We start from the raw sequence: 22,906 nt of genomic DNA, 5'->3' as shown, positions 1-22,906 counted from the left end.
TGTTCTTTACTCTTTTTTTTTTTTTTTTTTAAGACAGGGTATCCCTTTGTTGTCCAGGCTGGAGTGTAGTAGTGCAATCTCGGCTCACTGCAACTGTGACCTCCCAGGCTCAAGTGATCCTCCCACATCAGCCTCCCTAGTAGCTGGGAGCATAGGCATGAGCCACCATGCCTGGCTAATTTTATTTTTTGTAGAAAGGAGGTCTCACTATGTTGCAGACGCTGGTCTCAAACTCAAAGTTACAGGTGTGAGCCATCACACCTGACCTGTGTTTGTTACTTAATGGAATGGATCATTAAGATGAGTGACACTGCTGTGGCTGCCCCTCCTCCTCCACGGGCACAGGAGATGAACCAGGAAAATATAGAGGGAGGAGTGTATCATTTTATGAAAAGATGGTGGGGAGGGGACAGGCCCCTGACATTTTCACTTGAGCCTCTGTTCCCATGATTTACTTTTCTTGCTGCCGTGGGCCTTGACTTGATGCTGATGAGCCACAGTCAGCTTCCTGGCCTGCTCTTCCAGAGGGCACCCTGACTGGTCTGGCCATGCTTGGACCCCAAGGCTTGTCAGACTGAGGGAGGGGTCGCCCAGCCCACCAGCTGACTTAGAGCCTGGGTACGCGGTCATCCTCTTAGAGCCCGGGACGGTCGGCATCTGGCCAGGGCCTGCTGGGAAGGAGGGGATTACTGGGGGCAGTGGGGAGACAGTCACAGCTGGCCTCCAGAGCCCCTCCGGATCATCCAGAGAGTTGACTTAAGCCAGCAGGGCTGGCCCTGGCAGCTTCACACTAATCACTCTGGAGCGGTTGTCCATAACAGCTGACGTGGAGGGAAACGCCGCAGTTTGCAAAACACGATCAGGTCTGTCCCATGGTTTTAGTCTTGGGAGTATCTCAGTGGAACAGGAGGCCTTGTCATTGACCTCAGCTTTCAACTGATGGCAGGGATTGTCAGAGAAGGCTGATAACTTGGCTAGGGGCATGTGGTGGTTATAACATTAGGATAAGTATTGCTCAAAAAACAGTGCTGTAACAAGGAAATGTTTGCTATTCTTACCAGCCTAAAAAACTAACACCCCGGGCTATGAATGTCACCCAGCCCTGCTGGAGTTAGTCCTTAACAGCTTCCTGCTGTCACCTGAGCATGCGGCTTTGGTCCTCAGATTGGTAGGATGGCCACCGAACCCCCGAGCATTTCATCCATGTCCCAAATAGGATGCAGGCGGGAGGGTGAAAGGACAAGAATCAAAAGGTCAAGTTTGATCCTTTCTTAAAAACTCTCCTTGAAGCTGCAGGAATTTCTGCTGGCATCTCATTGGCCAGAACTGAACCTCCTGACCGTCCTTGGTTTCAAGGGAGTTGAATAAGGAAGGGGACCACTTTATCAGGGACTTGGCTTCTTAGTACAGCAGTTGGAATTCTATCCTCAAAAAGACGGGAACAACAGATGTTTGGGATGCCAACCAACAGAGTCTGCCATAGTTTTAAAGCTGCCAAGCCAGGATTGACAGCCAAAGAGATGAAATCTTCAAGGCATAGTGTTAGGTCCTATTTCCCCACTTGACAGCTTACAGGCGGTGTAGACCATAGTGGTAGGTGCCATGTTTGCTACTTGCCAGCATACAGGCAGTGTAGACTGTAAATCTCTAAGTGCACCCTCCAGGCCAGACTCTGTCTGTTGGAGAGCCAGCCTTTCCCTCTAGGAATTGGCGGTCTGGCTGGAGAGGCAGCTGTTACATGTATATTTGTAATTGTGGTTGTGCTGCAAAGAAGAGAACAGGGTTTGCATGGCGTGTGTATGGTGGGTAGCAGGAAGGAGGTGATGTCTGATGTCTGTGCTGAGGTATTTCCAATGCTGGCACACTTCCTCACAAAGACACACATGCCTGCAGTTTGGGGGCAGGTGCCTGTTTTAGGAGGATAGGAGCAGCAGATATTATTTCTCGATTCTGTTTGGTAGTGTAACAGCCTGTGCTGCAGGGATGGCCAGTCCTTGGAGACGCTGGGGAGGTACAAGTGTTCTGCAGTCAAATAAGTGTGGGGAATCTGACTTGCTGCATCCCCCTTTAGGGAGTCACAGTGCACGTGGCAGAGAAAGGTTTCCTTCCCCTCTTCTGCCCGGCAGAGAATGTGAAACAGGATGATAAAGAGAACAGGCTTTGGATGCAGACATCCTAATCCAAGCTTGATTCAGATCCTGCCCCACTATTCCAGCTGTGTGGCCTTGGATGAAGTCCTTAATCTCTCTCAGCCTCAGCTTTCTCATCTCTGCAGTGGTTGCTGCATGTGTTTAATGAGAAAACATGTGTGAGAGACTCAGAGCGGGCATGGGGTAAGATGCAGTGGCAGTTTATTACTGCCCCCATCTCTGCCACCACCTCTAGACTTGAGAAAGCAGCTTTCTAGACTCTTCCGAGCAGGTGAGAGGAAAGTGTGTGCAGCCAGGTTTTTGCCTTTTCGTCGTCTTGTCTGAATCAGGCCTTGTGAGCAGGGTCTTCTGTGGCCTGGTCCTGAGCTGTGGAAGAGCTGGGTGTGGGGCTCTGGATGGTGGAGGAGTTGTGTTTGTGTTGCCAGCCTTGTCCCAGCCAGAAGTTGGGGGGTCCCTGATGAGCCCCGAGACAGGCACTTTGCTCTCTCAGGCAGGAGGATGAACAGTGCACCTTGCAGTTCTGATGTTCTGGGTTCCTTGTGCTTTCTCTTTGGGAAAACATAGAAGACACGGGACGGGTTCCTCTCTCCAGAACACTGAGTGATTTATCCCGGCAGGGACAGAAGGACAGAACATTCCTTTGGGACTGAATAGGACAAAGGGCTGTGTTTGTGAGTGTTGTAATTCTCCCATTCAATCTCAGACAGTCTTCCTGACTGGCTTAGAACTGCGTGCGTGCACGTGCGTTTGTTGGTGGGTGTGTTTGTTAGGGGGGTGTGTGTGTGACTTAGGGGATGGGACTTGGGTACAGGTACAACACTTGCTTTTTTTCTCCTCCTTCTGTGTGTGCCGGGGGTCCAGGAACTGAGTGGAGGACCGATGGGGGCCAGCAGACCCTGGCACAAAGGAGCAAGGGCCCAGTGGAGAGAGTTCGAATCCCAGTTCTACCACCACAAGCCTATGACCTTGGGAGAGTCCCCTCAACTTCTTTACCTGTAAAATGGGATTGATGGGCCTCCCAGTGGCATGGAGGTCTGATACCCTGCTTTAGTCTTCATAGGCGCTTAGCAAATGTTCTCCCTCACCTCTGCTCACCTATGCCTGGGAGGCAGCCCTGCCCCTGCGTGACTTCCACCACTTCAGTTCCACTTTCTCAGATGGGGTCTTTGTCCTTCCCACCAAGGCAAGCAATATCGAAAGCCTCTTTTTTGAGTCCTGCTCAGGCTGAGGTTTGGGGCAGTGTTGAGGCAGCAGCCAGGGTCCTGACACTCCTCATGAGCTGGAGTGAAGCATTGGTGCCCTGTTAGGCTCTCACCAACCCTGGGGTCTTATCAGGAGGGAGCTGAGCATCTCATGGCCAATCCAGGAGCAGAGTGGGGAAGAGCCCAACATGGATCGATGCCCTCAGGAGATAAAGTTCCTTCCTAGTGGGTAATGCTCACCATTATCTGCCAGGATCAGATCTTTTATCCAGCAGATACCGGGTGCCCACTGAGAGCAGACAGCTGTGCAGAGGTCTGTGGACAGAGCAGCAAATGAGACCCAGGCAGCCTTTCCTTCTTGGACTTGGAAGGATAGACCCTCCAATTTAGTTCTGGTTCCATGGCTGTATATTTTAAGACCTTCAAAGAGATGAGTGAGAAATCTGCTATGCACCCGCAACCCCGGGGGCTGCCAGGGACATTCTTGATGCCAGCTGAGGTGGCATGTCCCATACCTGCCACCACATTAGCACCCTCAGCTGCCTGTGCCGGGAGTCCCCTTCCTGCCTAGTGCTGTGCTCTGGGCTCTGTGCAGGTGACTCCTCTCCCGCTATGGAGCCTGGGGTGCAGGTGGCTCTCCCAGCTCAGGGGTGAGGACCTGGAGGCTCAGAGGTTGGGGAGTGGTAGGACTTGGTGGGAACACCGCCTGCCCTGGCCTGTCTTTTAGAGGGAGCCATGTGGGCCAGCTGGGGAGACAATGAAGAATGTGCCCCCACAAACAAATAGACCTTTGTTCCCATAGTGGCTTCAGGGCCAGGCTGGGCCCAGCAGATGATCTGTGGCCCCCGCTGGAAGCTGGGCCACTGCTCCCTCATCTATGGATTTTTCCAATGCCTGTTATGGGCAGGAAAGAAGCGTTGGGCCCTGAGGGGCAGAGAGTGGGGAAGGGAGATGGGGCTGAGCTCTTTGTGCCAGGGGACTTACGGTGTTGGGAGCTAATGAAGGTGCCAGGATGACCCTGTGCTGGGCGGGCCCAGGTGCTCCCAGGGGGCTGGGCCTGGCTCTGTACAGTACATTCTTTATACATCACCACCGTCCCCTGGTAACCACTGCCGCATCTCTGTGCCATTCAGGAACAGGAAACTTCTAGGTAACCTTGAGGAGGGCGGAAACCCAGGGCAGGTGAGTAGAAGTGGCCATTGAGAAAGAGTCAGGACCACCCTCTGCAGGAGTTTAGATGAACATGGCAGGTGAGAGATTGGTCCATGAGTGAGCTGGAGTGCTTGTCTCCTTTCTGCAGAAGCATGATGGTGGCCTGGGGCTGGCTGGCTTCGGGGTTCTTCAAGTGGGTGTCGGGAACCCTTGCACTCCTCCACTGGGGAGGGGGAGGTGGTGATTTCTTGTTGGAAACTCAGTACGGAGCTTCCATACACTGCGGGGGAGCCTGGGAATTGGATGCCATTTTTCTTTATTTTTGAACCTGTTCCTCGGGTTGAGAATCGTTGATTTATGGGATTCAGGCGGCTTTCCTGGTCCCATTCCCAGCAACACCCCGGTGGGTTAAATCCTTTTTCTCCTCTTTTCTCAGAGGACCCAGAGGACCTGCAGCCCCCTGGGACCGTCTCCACTGCCCCTATTAGCTTGTGAGTTGTCACCCACTCATCCCTGCGGGGACATAGGGGACCTGGCATACAATAGGTGCCTAATGAATGTTTCTCAGATGAAATGAAACTGCCTTAAGTATCAGGGGTAAAGAAGTAGCAGAGGTGGAATCCGATCACCAGCTGGTGTGGATGGCATGTGGGTGGCTGCCATCCGGGAGTCACAGGGTGTCACTTGCGGATGGAGCAGCCGGCATTCTCTGGACTTTCAGCACCCCTAGGAGGGAGGAAGGGCCTGGCTGTTCCTGTTTTAAAGATTCAAGCTGGGGAGGAGGTGACTTGCCCCCACAGGGCACCTGAGTGGTGGGTGATCTGTCCCATCGCCTCTTCTCAAGCGTGAGTTTGTAAACATTGACTCTCCTCTGCCGCCACACGGCAGTGACCTGTATAGGTCACATTTCTGCGGGCTTCTGGAAGCAGGTTCAGCAGCATCTGGAGTGTTCTGTGTTCCACTTCACTGCCTCATTTACTCTTTGGAAAATCAGTGCAGTGTGCTGAGCTGAGTGGCCTCATGAGGCCTGAGTGTGCGCTGCTCGCGGGCGGGCCAAGTGCTGAGAAGCCTGAGGCCCCGCGGAGGTTGATTGTCTGGGGGACCCGCCTCTGTGCTGCCTGCCCACGTGACTCTGGGACACTGACTTTACTTCCTCCGCCAGCTGGGTCACTTGGCCCTGGCAGGGCTCCTGTGAGGGTGAGGACGTGGAGGGACATGGCTCAGCACTGCCTTGGCACTTGGATAGTCTCAGCAGCCTTGCCTCGCCGCTTCCCAATTGCCCTGTGGGAGCAGAGCCCAGAGTGGAGCACTTCAAAGGGGAGGTCACTGCTCACAGACGTGGAAATCACTGAAGGGAGACGAGTGACTGGGGTCCTCGGGAACTTTTGGGTGACCTTGAGGAGGGCGGAAGCCCAGGGTAGGCATGGGGTGAAGGGCGAGTGGAAGTGACGATTGAGAAAGACTCACAACCACCCTCTGCAGGAGTTTAGATGAACATGGCAGGTGAAGGGTTGGTCCAGGAGTGAACTGGGGTGCTTGGAACCAAGGCAGGGTGCCTTTTTTTTTTTTTTTGGTTATCCAGAGGAAGAAAGATGAGCAGGCCTTCAACTGTTAGGAAGATTTGGTGCGGAGAGGCACGGGGATGAGTGGGAGTAAGCTGGCTGGGGGTCGCTGGCCGAGCTGGAGAGTTGACCTTGACCAGAAGAACCACCTGGCCCAATGAGAAGGAAGGGCAGGAGGGAGAATGGGCATGATATCATTCAGAATCTTTTGGTCAACTCAACATGGCTTACATGGGATTGGAAGTTGGTGGCCCATGTAACTGAAAATCCCAGGTGGTGGATGCCATCCCTAAACCTTCTTTCACTCTTTTCTGTCCCTAGGCTGGCCATACTTTCAGGCAGGCCCTTGCCTCATGGTGACAATGTGGCTGCTGCTGCAGATCCAGCCCTCCCAGCCTTGCTCCATCAAGTCCAGTCCAGTTCCCCAATTACTAGAAATAAGTGCAGTTGGCTTTAGTTGGCCTGAGCCAACCTATGTGTTCTTACCTGATCCAGTCCTTGCAGCTGGGAGGTGGAGTGCATGAACTGGCCTTGACTTGTGAAACGTGTGGGGGGAGGTCAGCGTCAACAGAACTCTTAGGACTGAGGGTGAGAGTTGGGTGGGCTCCTGAAGGAAATTGGGGGCTGTTCTTGGAAGTGGGGAGTGAATTCTGGGTGGGGAGTGAATTCTGGGTAACCCCAAGTCACCACATGTTAGTCACAGGTACAGTAACCTGTGGGGTCAGTGGGACCTGGGGGCAAGGAAGCAAGGAAGCACAGGCTTGGTGGCCTGTTTTCCGGACGGAGCAAACAGTCCGGTGCAGAGATGGTCACGGGCAGGCCCTTTCCCCAGCATTTTGTGCATTTAACAGCACAGTCTGAGCCAGGCCTCTGTCCTCTGCTTCCTGGGAGTCCCCTCCTAGCTCTGGTCCTGGGAATGGCTTCTGGCCAGAGAGAGCTGCTGCCCGAAGCCAGGGATCTTATGGCCAGATAAGAAGTGAGCTTCCTCAAAACACAGTTGGAAACACTCTGGGTATCTTCAGCCACACGGATGCCGTGAAACCCCACATGACCAGCCCACTGTCTGCTGTGTCTCCTCAGGAGCAGGACATCGAGACTTTACATGGCTCCGTTCACGTCACGCTGTGTGGGACTCCCAAGGGAAACCGGCCTGTCATCCTCACCTACCATGACATCGGCATGAACCGTAAGTTCTGAGGAGCTCTGGTTCCCTGTCAGCCAGTTCCCAAGAGAGTGGCGGAAAAAGGCAGCCGAGAAGGGCTGGTGGCCGGGAGCTGGTGGTTTCTTTTTGCCTGGGACTTCCTGGAGCTGTTCTGGGAAGAACTCTTGCCACAGCCTGGAAAAGCCAGAAATGTGCTGCATGTGGGCACGGAGTTGTCTGTGTGCCCAGAGGCACTGGGAACACAGGGAGTTCTTTGCTATCTGTGACAGTGACTTCTATATTAATGCACACATATGGTTTCTAGTCTTTTCACAGAATTGTGCAACCGTCAGCACAGTTTTGGAACTTTTTCATCCTTCCAAAAAATCCTGTACTTTTATCTGTCACCCCACCCCCAGATGACTGACCCTTCATTGACTTTCCTTTTCTGTGAATTTGCCTATTCTGGAATTTTGTATACATTGAATCAAATAACATGTAATTTTTTTTTGTAACTGGCTTCTTTCATAATGCTTTCAAGGTTTATCCAGGCCATGCATTAGTATTTGTATTGCCTTTATTCCTTTATTGAATAATAATATTCCATTCTATGGATTTACCACACTTTATTCTTTTTTTTTTTTTTTTTGAGACAGAGTCTCACGCTGTTGCCCAGGCTGGAGTGCAGTGGTGCGATCTTGGCTCACTGTAATCCACCTCCTGGGTTCAAGCGATTCCTGTGCCTCAGCCTCTCGAGTAGCTGGGATTACAGGCACCCACCACCACGCCTGGCTAATTTTTGTTTTTTTTAGTAGAGGTGGGATTTCATCATATTGGCCAGGCTGGCCTCGAACTCCTGACCTCAGGTGATCCACCCACCTCTGCCTCCCAAAGTGCTGGGATTACAGACATGAGTCACTGGGCCTGGCCATCTATTCTTTAGTTGATGGGCATCTGGGGCATTTTCACTTTTTGGCTGTGTGAGTAACACTGCCATGAATGTTTAGACTGTGAATTCCAAGATTACCAGGAGGGTTTTCAGAGGTGGGTTCCCCATTTTTCATAGATGCGAATGGAATGGAATCTACTAAATGCTGAAATTTCATGGAGTAGAGGTGAATTCTTCTGTGAGGAATCAGAAGACACGTAGGTTTCACTGGTCCCGTAATTTTTGTGAACTTGAGTATTGCAAGCTTGCTTGATTTTTGATGATGGACTGCCTGATTTTCTTTTGTTTCTATAAAGCTTATCAATACCTTGAGGCTGGGGATGATTTCACGGAAATCCACTGAAAACCACTTTTTTACTTCATTCTCACCTTCTTTTATCTCACTTCTGCCCCTGTCTGTTTCCCTTACATCCATTTTGTACCAGGTCCATGCTAGGTATTTTGATTTACGCTATCTTATTGGACTCTGACAAGGAACTGGAATTGCGTATGGCAGCCTCTCTCCCCATTTAGAGAGGCTCATTGTTGGTTTATCATAGGCTTACCACTGTAACAAAAGATGCCAAGCCCTCTGTGGCTTAACACAATATATGTTTTATTTCTCGCTCATGTAACAGTTTAGTGGGTGTTGAGTGGGACATGTTCTATTTGGCAATTCAAGGACCCAGGCTCCTTCTAGCTTGGGGGTTTGCCATCCGCTGGAGCTGCAGAGCCTTCTGCTGGAAACTGTGCTTCTGGCAGGTAGATGGGAGAAGAGAGAAGCTTAGAGGATCTTAGAGGATCTCGGTGGCAGGTATGGTGAGGAAATGGTGACAGTCACAGGCTATTGGCCAGAAACAGATCACATGGCTGCTTCTCATTGCAAGGGAGCCTGGGAAGTACTGTCTAGCTGAGTGCCCAGGAGGAAAAGGGACAGGAAGTAGGGTGAGCAGCCCGACTTTCTTAGGCTTCAGCGGTGAGGAGACTCATCTAGGCCACATGAAAGGAAGAGGCACATCTCACCTCCCATGCTCCTCCTTGTTTGAAAATTATGTGTGTCCTGGGCCAGTACCCCAGATAGGAGGATATAGTGGGCCCAGATGGAAAGAGAGGATCAGGGGGGCAAACCCATCTCATGCCAGGGCCATCCTGACCCTGACTGACTGGAGGAGCTGCAGGAGCCAGCCTGGGAGCCCCTTCCAGCACCAACTGCAAGATTCATCTGCCAGTTCCCACTCCCTTGCCCCATGACTTACTCTTGCTTTTTATCACCAGAAGAAAGTGGGCATGGGGACAAAACCAAAAAACAAAAAACGCGAACATCTGTGTTCTTCCAGTTCACTTCCTTCTTCCGAATAGGAGTGAAACAAAATGAATGAGCTTTGCCACCGAGACACCTGATTTTTTTTCTCCTCTTACTTCTTTCTCGTCTCTCCCTCTCTGCTATTCTTCAGACAAAACCTGCTACAATCCCCTCTTCAACTACGAGGACATGCAGGAGATCACCCAGCACTTCGCCGTCTGCCACGTGGATGCCCCTGGCCAGCAGGACGGCGCAGCCTCCTTCCCCGCAGGGTGAGAGGCCTCTTGCCCTATGAGCTCTACAGCATGGAAACTGGGTGTCGGGGAGGGGTTCAGCTGCTTTGCTCTTTTAAATACTTTTTAGTTGTGGTAAAATATGAAATGTATCGTCTTAACCACTTTTTAAATTGTGGGAAGATACATAACATAAAAGTTAGCACTTCAAGCATTTTTAAGTATATAGTTCAGTGGCATTAAGGACATTCAGACATTGTTGTGCAGCCATCACCACCATCTGTCTCCAGGACTTTTTCATCTTCCTAAACTGAAACAGCATACTCATCAGATGCTACCTCCCCCTTCCCCCAGCCTTCCTGCAAGGCTGGCGTTACCATAGCTGTGCTCAGCCTGGACAGGACTGAAGTGGAGGAGGACTTGACATGACCAAATAGTGTGGTGAAAAACGTAGAAGGTTGTGGAGAAAAAAAGAGGGAGAGAAGTAACGTTGATGGATCACTTCCTGTGGGCTAGGCTTCATCATTTGTATTTAACATTGGGGTTAATCCTTATAGCTAGCTCTGTGTGGTTGGTATTGTTAGCTGCATTTTCCAGATGAACATATTGAGGCATGGAGGCATTAACTACCTTGCTCAGGGTTGCACAGCTGAGGCCGGGCACGGTGGTTCACGCCTGTAATCCCAGTACTTTGGGAGGCCGAAGTGGGCAAACCACCTGAGGTCAGGAGTTCAAGACCAGCCTGGCCAACATGGTGAAACCCTGTCTCCACTAAAAATACAAAAATTAGCCGGGCGTGGTGGCACATGGCTGTAATCCCCACCACTCGGGAGGCTGAGGCCAGAGAATTCCTTGAACCTGGGAGGCAGAGGTTGCAGTGAGCGGAGATTGTACCACTGCACTCCAGCCTGGGTGACAGAGCAAGACTCTGTCTCCAAAAAAGAAAAAAAGGTTGCACAGCTGAGAACCAGGGAGTTGGCTTTGGTCCTGTCTACTGAGACGTGTGTCCTCTTTGGAACATCAGGCTGCCTTAGTTGAGAGTGTTTACACTGCCTGGCCCTTGTCAGCCCGTGATCTGTATGGGCATGGCCTTTCAGTTTCCCCTTGTGCAATTATGGTCAAGCTTGTTGGATCCCCCAATCAGCATCATGTTGGGGAGGCAGACCTCAGAGATAATCCCTCTTGTCCCCGCACCTGACGCTCTGATTAAACCAGGGCAGGAGCAAGTTCTTTTGGGTTTAAAGTCTTCCAGAAGGGGCCTTCTTGGCATTTGTAAATAGAAATCCTTTTTTATTAGTGTTCAGAATTATCCTTAATAATTAACCTTTATCAGAGAGGAAGGGAAGGTACAGCCAACCATATGGGACCAGGACCAAAAATTAAAAGTGTATTAAAACAGTGGGACATGGTTAATTGTTAACCAGCAGATAAAGCCAGAGGTATGTCAGTAAATCTATCTTTGGTTGGACCAATTGTGTGAAAGACTTGGGGGAAAGCTGAGACTCTTAGTTCCCCCCTGGAGAAGTTTTACAAATATTCTGAGGCCTGAGCCCCACCCCCAGGAATTTGTATTCAGTTGGTCTGGATATTACAGGGTATTTTCCCCCTAGTTTACTAGGTGTTTTTTGTGTGCATCTGGTGGGACCCACTGTCAGAGTGGTGCCTGACTTGTTTCTTCCTCCTGGAGTAGGGCAGAGGAGAGTGTGGGGCTTGGGAGGGGTGAGAGGGAGTCTCCCAGGCCCTTTAAGGGTGAGCCCCCTATATCCTGAAGCTAAGACAGCAGAGCAGGGTGGGGGATCCCTGGCTGGGCTCTTCCTGGCTCTGGCTTCCACCATCTATACAGGAGGGACCTTGGGAGTAGAATTCTGCTGCTTCCTTGCCTCACACCAGCCCTGGGCAACAGGGAAGAAACAGAGGGCCCTGCAATTAAGTGGCTTCTCCAGTGTCACACCTTAGGAGCTGCTGGCTCCAAATTGAGGCGTGGCCATTTCAGAGGAGCTTCATGTCTTTGCCCCTCTTCTGCCCTGCGGCTTCTAACTCAGTGGTTCTGTTGATGTGGAGCTACACCATACGGGCTCTTCCTGGCTCTTCCCAGGGCATCTGAACACGCTGCTTCCCTGCCCACACGCTTTACTCATCAGGTTCCCATGACCCCTTCAGCGTCACTTCTTCTAAGAAGCCCTCCCTGATCACCTGATCACGGCAGGTCTCTTTCGATAGCCTTTGTTATGAGTCACACCCCCTGTTTCTGTTGACTTGAGGGCTGGCTCCTGTCCTGGTTTGCCTCTGCTTTGCTCACAAGCCCCTGCCATTACCTCACCAAGAGCCTGGCATGTGTGAGGATCAATCACTCCTTTGCGGATGGAACTCATTCATGCCTGATCTAATTCCTTCTCCCTGAGGTTGGAATTGTGAAATGCCTTCTAGTCAGTTTCTGCAACACTCTAGACCCAAAACCAGACAAACCCAGTGAGGACATGTTTCTGGCTAACCATCTACTGTTCTCGTAAGGCCAAGTGGCTTATCTCTCAGCCTCAGTGATATTTATAATCTTGCTGGGGGGAAAATCCTAGCAGCCTTCTAGAGTTATTGTGAGAACTGAATGAGCTAATAATACCCCAAAATGCATCCATGGGACCTGACGCATAGGAAGCAATTGATAGTTAGGGTGTACTGCAAGGGTCTTCTTGGAAGGAGGATGGGAAGGGACTAGACTGGGGGTTCTGGGTGCATGGGGCAGTCTGTTGCATGGCCCCCACCCTTCAAGCGTGTCCCTGTTTGGATTACCCGTTTCTCTCTGGGCGTTCACTAATGGCCTCTCTGTGTCATCCCCAGGTACATGTACCCCTCCATGGATCAGCTGGCTGAAATGCTTCCTGGAGTCCTTCAACAGTTTGGGTAAGAGCAAGGGACCAGCTCCTCCTCCGTTTGCAGAGAAGCCTGGCTTCTAGCGTCTTCCTGCCCCTTGGCTTTGATCTGGACTGACCACTAAAATTAAGCTTGCAGTTTAAAGATGAGGCAAGAAATTAGCTTGTCACTCCGTGAACACTGTTCTTCACACAGTCTCTGAGCTCTAGTCTGCCTCCTGTAACTTCAGTTTTCCTCTTGCGTGAATGTTATGTTGTGTGATGGCAGCCGCCCCACCCATTTGCTCTTGCCTCCTGTTCTTCCATTCCCTTCTCTTTCCCATGGAATGTTCTGGAATGGAGTTGCCTGAGACCTCAGCTTTTCTCTCCACACCCTCGTTTTTCCAGTGTTCATCTCTGTCTTGAGTCCTTCAAATAATGATAACTTCATGGTTCTTGCCCAATTTGTTTTCGTTCCAAGTTTTAGAATCCAAAATAAAGCTTAAGAGTGGGAAGAAATGATGCCGTAATGGGCCTTCCCGAAATGTCAGACGGTCTCTCAGAGCCTGGGTGGCGGCCAGGAGGGAAGTGAGGATAAGGGGCGCGGCTCTCCAAGGTCGGTCGCAGTCTCTGTCCAGTCCTAAAACATGGTAACCTCAGGGCTGTGCAGGCAGTCATGGCAGCATGCTCCCGCATTGCCTAGCCAGGCGGTCACCCTCAGGAAGTTCTAAGTGGGTCCTTGGAGGCTCCTGTCACTCTCTCCTTGTGTGACATGCATTTGTATTTCTGCTTCCAGGCTGAAAAGCATTATTGGCATGGGAACAGGAGCAGGCGCCTACATCCTAACTCGATTTGCCGTGAGTGCTTTGGCATTTTTTGAAAATCGCATTTTAAATAACATTTTAAGATGAAAGAAGACATTTGGAAAAAGCATTGAAAACCCAAAAGGGAAAAAGAAATGACCCGTATGCTCCACAGTTTGTGTGTGTGTGGGTGGGGGGGGGGGGGGCACATGAGTACTCATATATATATACATATATATATATGTGTGTGTGTATATATATGTAATATATATGTATATACTCACAACCTTTTCTCTTCCTCCACTCTTGAGTGATACTGGACACATTCTTTTGTCATTGACTTTGTCTGCTTAGCCATCTAGTGAGGACGCTCCTTGCTCACTGAGTACTCTGTGTGACACTGCTTTGTAACAGCTGTACAGGTTTTTGCAGTCAGGGTACTCCTGGTTCGTAACTGATTCTAAACTAGAATCAGACACAAGAAGTTTTCATGACAGTTGTCATTGTTAATTCTCTGGGCTCAGGTCAAAAGCCACTCTTCCTTTGTATCCTCACCAAGCAATTGTGTAAGAATGCAACAATACTCATTTTGTTCATCCATAGGTATTTTGACTGCCTATGATTTGCTGGGCTTTGCTAGAGGTTAGGAATACTGACATGATTCTACAACATCCATCTTACAAAAAAAAAAAAAAAAGAAATACTGACATGAATACAAAATGGTCTGGCCATATAGACTCTCAGCAAATTAAAAAATGTCTCAACTGTACCCCAGGTGTACATATCTATATCTATATATATCTGCATCACATAATGACATTTCGGTCAATGACAGACTGCATATTTGACAGTGGGTCCATAAGATTATAATGGTTCATTTTTATGGTACCATTTTTATGTTTAGATTTGCTTAGATACATCAATACTTAGCATCATGTTGCAATTCCCTGCAGTGTTCGGTAGCGTCACATGCTGTACAGGTTTGTACAGCAAACCTAGGAGCAATGCGCTGTACTATACAGCCTTGGTGAGTTGTAGACTATACCATCTGGTGTGTGTAAGTACACTCTGAGATCTTCACACGATGACAAAATCTCCTAATGATCAATTTTCTCAGAAAGTATCCCTGTTATTCAGCGATGCATAACTCTGTGTGTGTGTGTGTGTGTGTGTGTGTTTATATATTCTGAAAGTAAGTAATACAGTTGTTACTGCCACAGCTAGAGAGCATTTGTGTACCCTGTTTGATTGATGAGGTTGATGGTGTATTACATGCATTTGACAGCTGGGGAAGCTGAGCCTCCATGGGTTGAAGTGACTTGCCCAAGGCAGGTCTGCAAAGCAGTGGGCTTCCTACTTCTTTTGTACTTCCTCTTTCTCCTTCCCACTCTCTCTAGGACCCGATCCCATGTCTGCTGTTCTGGAACCTCAGTTTTGCATGGGGTGGGGCCAGGGAGCAGCAGCTTGCTCTGCTGCCCACACTGCCTTTTTCTGGGTACTTCTCTCAAGCTTCGGTTTGCCTTGGAAAGTTCCTAGTGTTTCAGATTGCTGGGATGTCTGTCTCACTTTGTGTCTTGAATCGCAGCTAAACAACCCTGAGATGGTAGAGGGCCTCGTGCTTATCAACGTGAACCCTTGTGCGGAAGGCTGGATGGACTGGGCCGCCTCCAAGGTGAGGTGGGGGCCTGTCAGGCAGACGGAGTCCCTGCAGGCAGAGGGACAGGTGCACACAGCCTCTGGCTGGGGGAGCCCTGGAGCTACGAGCTGTCTCTTTACCCACTCCTCTTTACTCGCTACTGCCCACTCCGGTTCCCTCTGCTTTGCTTAGAACAGTACACATGACCTCAGCCGTTTGCCATTCAGAAGGCTTAAATACCACCGAGCTGTCTAAGCCAGGGAAAGCACTGGGATGCAGCTCCCTGAGCCAGCTTGGATAAGCATTGCTTGGATTAGTGAGTATTAGCTGGGTACCTAACTTGTGTCAAGCTTTGGTCGAGATACTGAGCATCTTGAAGAACAAAACTTCTTGAGATGAACAAGACAAAAGCCTCTAATCTTAGGAATTCATTCACATATTATTAAAGAAAAATAAATGTCTATTTAGTGTGCCACAGCATTTTACGATAATAATTAGCTAACGTAGATTGAGAGTTTACCATGTGCTAGTTTTGTTCTACATTGCTGTGTGTGCATTACCGCAGTTAATCTTCATAGTAACTCTAGGAGGTGAGAATTTTTATCACCGTTTCAGAAGTGAGGACTCGGTGTGGCTAAGGGGATTATCCAGGGCCACATAAAGCTAGGCAGTCGAATGGGGACTGGATGCAGCTTGCTTTGACTTCGTGGTTTGTGGATCTGACCATCCTTGCCCCTGGGGCTCCTGTCTGGGGTGGGAGACAGGCAGGCCTGGCCAGCAGGGTGGGCTGCCTGGAGGAAAAGGGACCTGTGCTGTCACTTGGGAAGCTCTGCCCTGACTGGTGTCCTAAGGTTCCTTGTTTATCTTTTAAAAATTGTCATTGTGGTGTTTTTGTTTTTGTTTTTTTGCCCTGTAAAGACCTCATTGTTTGCCAAGGAGATGGGCAGGTCATTCCAGTTGAAATAGGACAAAGCTGAAGTGATCTCAGCTTTTCATTTTGCAAGTGCATTTTTGCCAAATTTTGGGTGGCTGCCAGGGACTGAGGGTTTGAAGGGGCCGTGCCTCTTGCCCCATCCCCCGCCCCGTCCTAGCCACTGTGATTTTGTGTTTGTTCTTTGAACATTCCTCCAGAATGCGGGAGCCCTTCCCTCCTGCCTGTATGACATTAGGGAGTGGAACACGCTTCTGTTTTTCATTTGATTTTCCAGCAAAGGCAGTGACATTCCAGTCCACCCGCTGTGCTTCGTGATCACTGTTCTGAGCCAGACTGGAAGGTCTGGCGGTGTCGACCACTGGCTAATGTGAAGCCTGGGGAATGTCTGCGGGGCTTTCATAGCTGTAGTATTCCCTTCCTTTTCAACCCCAGCCTTTTGAGTACCAGGCATTGGTATTAAACACTGTGATATGTGCAGTTACTTCTTGCACTCCTCACCTTGACTTTGTGGCCTTGAAGTTCCTGGCACTCCCATTTCCAGACTAGACGTCTGAGACCCAGAGGTATGCAGACTGCCCAGTGCCACACAGCTGGCCTGTGGCAGGCGAGGGCCAGCCAAAGACCCTTAGGTCTAGAGCTTCTCTGCTACTTAGTTGTGCCCAGTGCTTTGGTCAGCACACATTTATGGAGCTCCTGCTGTATCCTACCATTTATAGAGCTCCTGCTGCAAACCTAGTCACTGGGGAGAGGTAGTAAAAGAAGATTGTCAGTGTCTTTGGTAGTGTCAGTATACATAGAAAGGGGAGACTGGCTTGGAGATGAGAGAGAGGGATAGTTGGGAGCCAAGCATATCCGGGGGCATAGACGGGGGAGTTCAGTGTGTTTTTAGAAGAGGTGAATGGACGGCCCTCTTTGCTGAGGACTTAGTGAATGTTTTGAGCAGGGTAAGCTAGCAGTAGCTGGATCTTTATTCAGCGCTCATTTGCTGTGGATTTCTTGTGCATGGGCCTCTGAAAATAAGGAATTGGATATAGTCCTAGGCCCTGCATTTGGGGGGTCAGGTCCAGGAGGGAACTGGAGACAGGAACTGAGTTTCTATCAAGGGGATGTCCTTGAGGCCTGCATGCAGAGGGGAGTCTGGCAATGCCACTCTCCCCGCAGGGAAGTGGGGTTTTGCTGACTTTGTTCACTACTGTTAGCTGCTGGTTTCTAATCCACCCACTTTACTCCTCCCTAGATCTCTGGATGGACCCAAGCCCTGCCAGACATGGTGGTGTCCCACCTCTTTGGGAAGGTGAGTTGTGTGGCCTGGCATTCTGCTGTTCCTGCTGAGCGATGCGTTGTGTGGTGCTCAGCACAGGGCCCCATGTGGGGGTGGAGAGAACAAGACACAGTCAACTGGGGGCCGCCGAGCTGGTGCTCATGAGATAATGTGACATTATTCATTCATAAGCAACAAGTCATTCATTCTCTCTCTTTTTATATGTGTCTTTGAAAAATGGCTGATTGAAGTACAATTAACTGCACACATTTGAAGGGCAGAATTTGCTAAATTTGACATGTATATACATTTGTAAAACCATCACTGTAATCAGAATAACGTCTCCATCACCCCAGGAGTTTCCTTGTGCCCCTTGATGATAATCTTCTCCCTCCTCAGGCAACTTGGATCTGCATTGGCCCCTATAGATTGCTTTGCAATTCCTAGATTTTTATATAAATGGCATTATATAGTATGTACTCTTTTTTTTTTTTTGGTCTGGCTTCTTTCACTCAGCATAACCATTTTGAGATTTGTCCATGTTAATGAGTGGATCAATAGTTTATTCCTAGTCTGGGTGCAGTGCTCATTCTTGTAATCCCAGCACTTTGGGAGGCCATGGCAGGAGGATTACTTGAGCACGGGAGTTCAAGACCAGCCTGGGCAACATAGCGACACCTTGTCTCTACAAAAAAATTAAAAATTGACCAGACATGGTGGTGCATGCCTATAGTCCTAGCCGCTTGGGAGGCTGAGGCAGGAGGAGGGCTTGAGCCTAGGAGTTTGAGGTTACAGTGAGCAGTGAGCTATGATTGCCCCCTGTATTCCGCCTAGGCGACAGAGAGACCCTGTCTCTTAAAAAACAGTGTATTCCTTTTTAGTGCTGAGAAGTATATTCCCTTTTATGTATGTGCAACAGTTTGTTTTTCCATTCACCTGTTGATAAGACCTTTGGGTTGTTTCCAGTTCTGGGCTGTTACAAATCTGGTCTATAGCAAACATGTCCATGGAGTTAGCTGTGTGCTGGACTCAGTCCTAAGAGCTTCACAAGTATTAGCTATAGGACTAGGATTCCACCCAGGTGCTCTGTGACCTGTGTGATAAATTCTGTTCTCATTCCCAGTTTATGGAAGAGGAAACAGACCAGAGACGTTGAGTGACTTGTGTAGGGTCTCTGCCAGGGAGAGGTGGGGCCAGTATTTGTACCTATGAATCTGGCTTCATTCTGGCAACCACAGCAGGATGGCGGCTGCCTGTGCTGCTGCCTGGCTCTTAGATGAGCTGCTCTTCTGCAGAGTCACCCCACTGAGGGGGGTGAGCCAAGCCCCTCACAGCATGCTAGAAGTGAGCGGTCGCCATCTTAGCCCAGCCTTCCTGGCCCCAGACATTGGTTTTGTGTCTCTAGCTGGGGCCAGCTGTCCTTGGGAAGCGTATGCCGTGGGCTTGGTTGCAAGCCCAGGGTCTGGAAAACCCCTCGGTTGCCTGAAATTGCAGTGACCTGCTTTACTTATATACCAGTGTCTGCTTCTGAGCTAACATGTGTGACCATCTGACACTCCCGTGAGTCCTGGGGAAACAAGCCCCACTCTGGAGTTGGCAGGTGTACCAGGGAACAGAGGCCCCACTCTGGAGTTGGCGAGTGTTTGAGGGGAACAGAGGCCCCACTCTGGAGCTGGCAAGTGTACCGGGGAACAGAGGCTGCACTCTGGAGTTGGCGGGTACAACTGCTGGGTTTGCCCGTTGTGTTGGTTTCCTGTGGCTTCTGTAACAAATTACCACAAACAGGATGGCTTAGAACAATGAAAGTGGGCTGAGTGCGGTGGCTCACGTCTATAATCCCAGCATTTTGGGAGGCTGAGGCAAGTGGATCACCTGAGGTCAGGAGTTCGAGACGAGCCTGGCCAACATGGTAAAACCCTATCTCTACTAAAAATACAAAACTAACAGGGTGTGGTGGGCACCTGTAATCTCAGCTACTCGGGAGGCTGAGACAGGAGAATCACTTGAACCTGGGAGGCAGAGGCTGCAGTGAGCTGAGATTGCGCCATTGCACTCCAGCCTGGGTGAGACAGAGGGAGAGTCTGTCTCACACACACACCACACACACACACACACACACACGAAAAACAAAAGTGTATTCTCTCACAGCTCTGAGTCTAGAACTCTGACATCAAGTGCTGGCAGGGCCGCCCCTCTGCCACAGGCTCTAGGGGAAATTCGTCCTGGCTTCTTACTGCTCCAGGTCGTTGTCAGCATTCCTTGGCTAGTGGCTGCTCACGCCGCTCTGTGCCTCTGTCTTCACATGGTCTTCTCCTCTGTGTCTATTTCAATTCTCCCTCTCCTTCCTCTTTTAAGGATACTTTCCACTGGACTTCATCCTGGCTCATGTAATCCAGGATGATCTCATATAAAGATCCTTAATTCATTACACTTGCAAAAACCCTTTTTCCCAGCAAGTTTGCATTCCCAAGTTCAAGATATTTGACATGGAGATATCTTCTGAGGGCCACGGCTTAGCCCACCAGAGTCCTCTTTCCCCTTTTACGATTCATTCCACAGTGTGTGTGATACATTTTCCCTGTCCTGAGTGTGTAATCTGAAACTGATAGGAATTGGGAAAACTTCACAGCCACTGTCTCTGTTTCACTGGAGAAGGGATGTCACACATGGCGTTGAGCATCTGATCTGATTGTACCCCAAGTTATTTGGAGACTAGTTGGTCTGGCCATAATGTCTGAGGGTGCCCCTAGATCACTACAGTTGGTTTTGATCTGAAATCCCAGCATAATTCCTGACTGTCTTTTCCAGACTTTGCTCTTAGTAGCCAGTTGACCTCCTTGCTCCCTAAATGATCCTGGGCTGTTGGACGCAGCTCAAGCTTGACACTGGCTTTCTTTGACCCCCAACTCCAACTTCTCATCTGGTTGCCACTGGTCACATCAGACCCGTGTGTGAAACCTACAGTGTCTGCCCTTGTACAAATAACAGAGCAAACAAGTTGTTTGTCACAAATGACTTTCAAAAAGCACCCAGAGATGGGAGGCTGAGGCCGACTTCCCCAAGGCTCTGGTTGGCTGCAGTGGGAGTTGCAGTTGCCCTTCTTTTCAGCAACTTCCTGTTGCATGAGTTGGTTTTGCTTTTCAAGCGTGAAAAACTTCTTTTCAACTCTTTCTATTGGAAAATAATTACTAACATTTGCATCCAATTGTTACTGTTGGTAGAGTTGAGAACACAACCTCCATTAAGTCCTACAACCTAGTGATGTGTAGGCAACACTCTCTCTCTTCCCTTTTTTTTTTTTTTTTTTAGAGAGATGTGAGGCTCAGAAAGGTTAAAAGATTTGCCCACGAACGGGGGGGCAGTGATGAAGCTAAGTTCTGGATCCAGAGTGTCTGACTTCAAATTGAAACTCCCTAATTAATGGGTTTGGAAGGGTGGAGTGTGGCCTTTCCAGGATGGGGTGTCTTTTCTGCTCCCAGCGGATAGTGAAAGCCCTGTCTGCACCCGGGTGGGTGTGCTGCTTTCCCGAAGGGTTTTTTTTTTTTTTTAATTTTTTTTTGATCCGTTGCTGTCTTGTAGATTAGGTATTATTATCTTTATTTTGTATCCAAATAACCTGGAGAACGAGAGAGTAGTGACCAGCCCAGGGCCACAGTGCAATGAGGACCATCTTCTCACCTCTCTAAATGCAGGAAGAAATGCACAGTAACGTGGAGGTAGTCCACACCTACCGCCAGCACATCGTGAATGACATGAACCCTGGCAACCTGCACCTGTTCATCAACGCCTACAACAGGTATCAGGATGTTGTTCAGCCACATCATTGCTATTTATGAGGCGTCTTCTGTAGATCCGAAATATGGGGCAGGTGAGAGGGAGGGTATAAAATGAGTGGAAGAGGTAGGCTCTGAGTTTGAGCAAATAGATTCATACGACAGGTGTCCCCAGGAAGGACACCTGGCCTGTAAGCTGGTTCCTGGAGTTCAGCTCGTCTTGCAGGGATCTGAACAAACACGCCAGACCACTGGGGGTGCAGACGTGAGAGGGACGCAGTTGCACACTCAGAGGGTTGAACGTAAATGTGTGTGCCCACTGCTGACCTTCACAAAAGGCCAAATGTAAGAAGAGCTAAGTGAGAGACCAGCAAAGCACTCCTGGAGGCTGGGAAGAATCCAGGCAGGCTTCTGGGAGTTTGTCATTCCAAGGATAAGGAGGACCTGAACACGGCCTTTGCCTAAGGCATGGCCCTCTCAACCAGCACTAGGTGCTTATCTGGAGCTCAGCTAGGGGGCTAGGGGAGGAGAGAGCTCAGGGCCATTGGTGTCAGCCAGAGACTCTGTAATCTTCCAGAGAGCTCACTCAACCTGCTGAGCTAGCTCTGCCACGTCCCAAAACAGGAGATAGAAGTAAGCCTCATAGTGTTTATCTCTGCTCAGATGTTAATAACGTGACTTCTTGATGTTAACATTTGTAACAGAGGTTAGCATTTGCCTCCATTTACAATCCTGCCCTCATCTCAGTGGTAACATCCTCACTGTGTGACTGAAGAAACAGAAGCGCGGCCGTGCGTTCACTTAACAAACACTTCCTGAGAACTGGAGTGAGTCAGGCTTTCGTCTGGGTGCTGGAGACACAGGAGACCAGCACAACCGCAGACTCCACACTCTTAACTTGCCTGCACAGATAGCGCAGTAGTTAACTGGCCCCTCTCAAAATCCCGCTCTGAAGGTCCTGGTAGGGTGGTCATTTCCTGTTGAGGAAGCAAAGGCACAGAGAGGTCCTGTGTTCTCCCCAAGGCCACACAGCTAGAAAGTGGCAGAGCATGATTTGGATCCTGCTTGTCTAACTCCAGGCTGTGAGCTGGGAAAGAGCTTCTCATGTTGGGAGCTGCAAGATAGCAGAAAGGGTGGGTGACTGCGTGCAGGGAGGGTGGTCGGCACTGGGCCGGGCCCACACTGGGCCTCACACTAGTGCAGTGGGAAAGCACCACAGGGTTTGAGACAGGGAATGGAGAGATGAGGCCTGAGTTTTAAAGAGATAATTTGGGTGCTTTATAGAGGACTCAGAGCTGGTGAGGCTGGGACTTAAGAGGCTGCGAGAACATTTGGGAGGTGGCCCCTCTGTCAGGTGGGGGCTCTGACTAGGGGGACAGGGAAGGCAGGGGCCCTCTGTGGTGGAAGACCTGACATCTACTCCTGGAAAAAAAAGCCACACAAATATTTGTGACAAAATGAGGGGGACTCTGCTTGAAATGCATGGGTCTTGCTGTCCCTCTAACCAGGTCTGTGGGCACCAAGAGGGTGTGGAGCGCTGAAAGCCACAGGGCCTCTCGCAAGTTGGGGATGTGGGTGGTTTGCCAGCATGGCCACTGGCAGGACCTCCTGGGCTTGGCTGGGTGGGAGTGGGAGCTTTCTCCGGGGGAAGACTGCTCATGCTAATGATGCATTTGTTTCCTGCAGCCGGCGTGACCTGGAGATTGAGCGACCAATGCCAGGAACCCATACAGTCACCCTGCAGTGAGTGGCTCTTCTCTCGCCCAGCACTTGCAGTCGGGGCTGCCGCCTGTGAATGTGGCCTTGCTGGCAGGGCCTTCTTTCTGAGTGTGGCAGGACATTGTGTTAGTGAGACCTGGGTATATTCCACCCAGAGACTGAGTGATACACAGCCTGACTTGGACTTCTCCCTGCGCTGGTGGCCTCAGTTTCTAGGGTGTCTCCATGACATAGGCCTTTGATCTTGGAGAAAGATTGTTGAT

General features: G+C 50.0%; 1 protein-coding gene across 2 annotated transcripts in view; it reads left to right on the top strand.

Annotated features, from left to right (window-relative positions):
- NDRG1 (N-myc downstream regulated 1) overlaps positions 1-22,906 on the top strand; it is a 60,262-nt gene that overhangs the window by 26,052 nt on the left and 11,304 nt on the right. For both annotated transcript variants that reach the window (XM_033202628.1, XM_033202629.1), the window contains 8 exons: positions 7,147-7,252; positions 9,590-9,710; positions 12,507-12,569; positions 13,314-13,374; positions 14,906-14,992; positions 17,128-17,184; positions 20,844-20,947; positions 22,611-22,667. In XM_033202628.1, coding sequence (XP_033058519.1) covers positions 7,147-7,252; positions 9,590-9,710; positions 12,507-12,569; positions 13,314-13,374; positions 14,906-14,992; positions 17,128-17,184; positions 20,844-20,947; positions 22,611-22,667 — 656 coding nt within the window. The remainder of the gene's footprint in view (positions 1-7,146; positions 7,253-9,589; positions 9,711-12,506; positions 12,570-13,313; positions 13,375-14,905; positions 14,993-17,127; positions 17,185-20,843; positions 20,948-22,610; positions 22,668-22,906) is intronic.

Source organism: Trachypithecus francoisi, unplaced genomic scaffold (genome assembly GCF_009764315.1).
Source record: "Trachypithecus francoisi isolate TF-2019V2 unplaced genomic scaffold, Tfra_2.0 Lachesis_group7, whole genome shotgun sequence".
In the NCBI taxonomy this organism is placed as follows: domain Eukaryota; kingdom Metazoa; phylum Chordata; class Mammalia; order Primates; family Cercopithecidae; genus Trachypithecus; species Trachypithecus francoisi.
The sequence above is the reverse complement of the archived record's forward strand: the minus strand, read 5'-3'. Positions and strand labels throughout refer to the sequence as shown.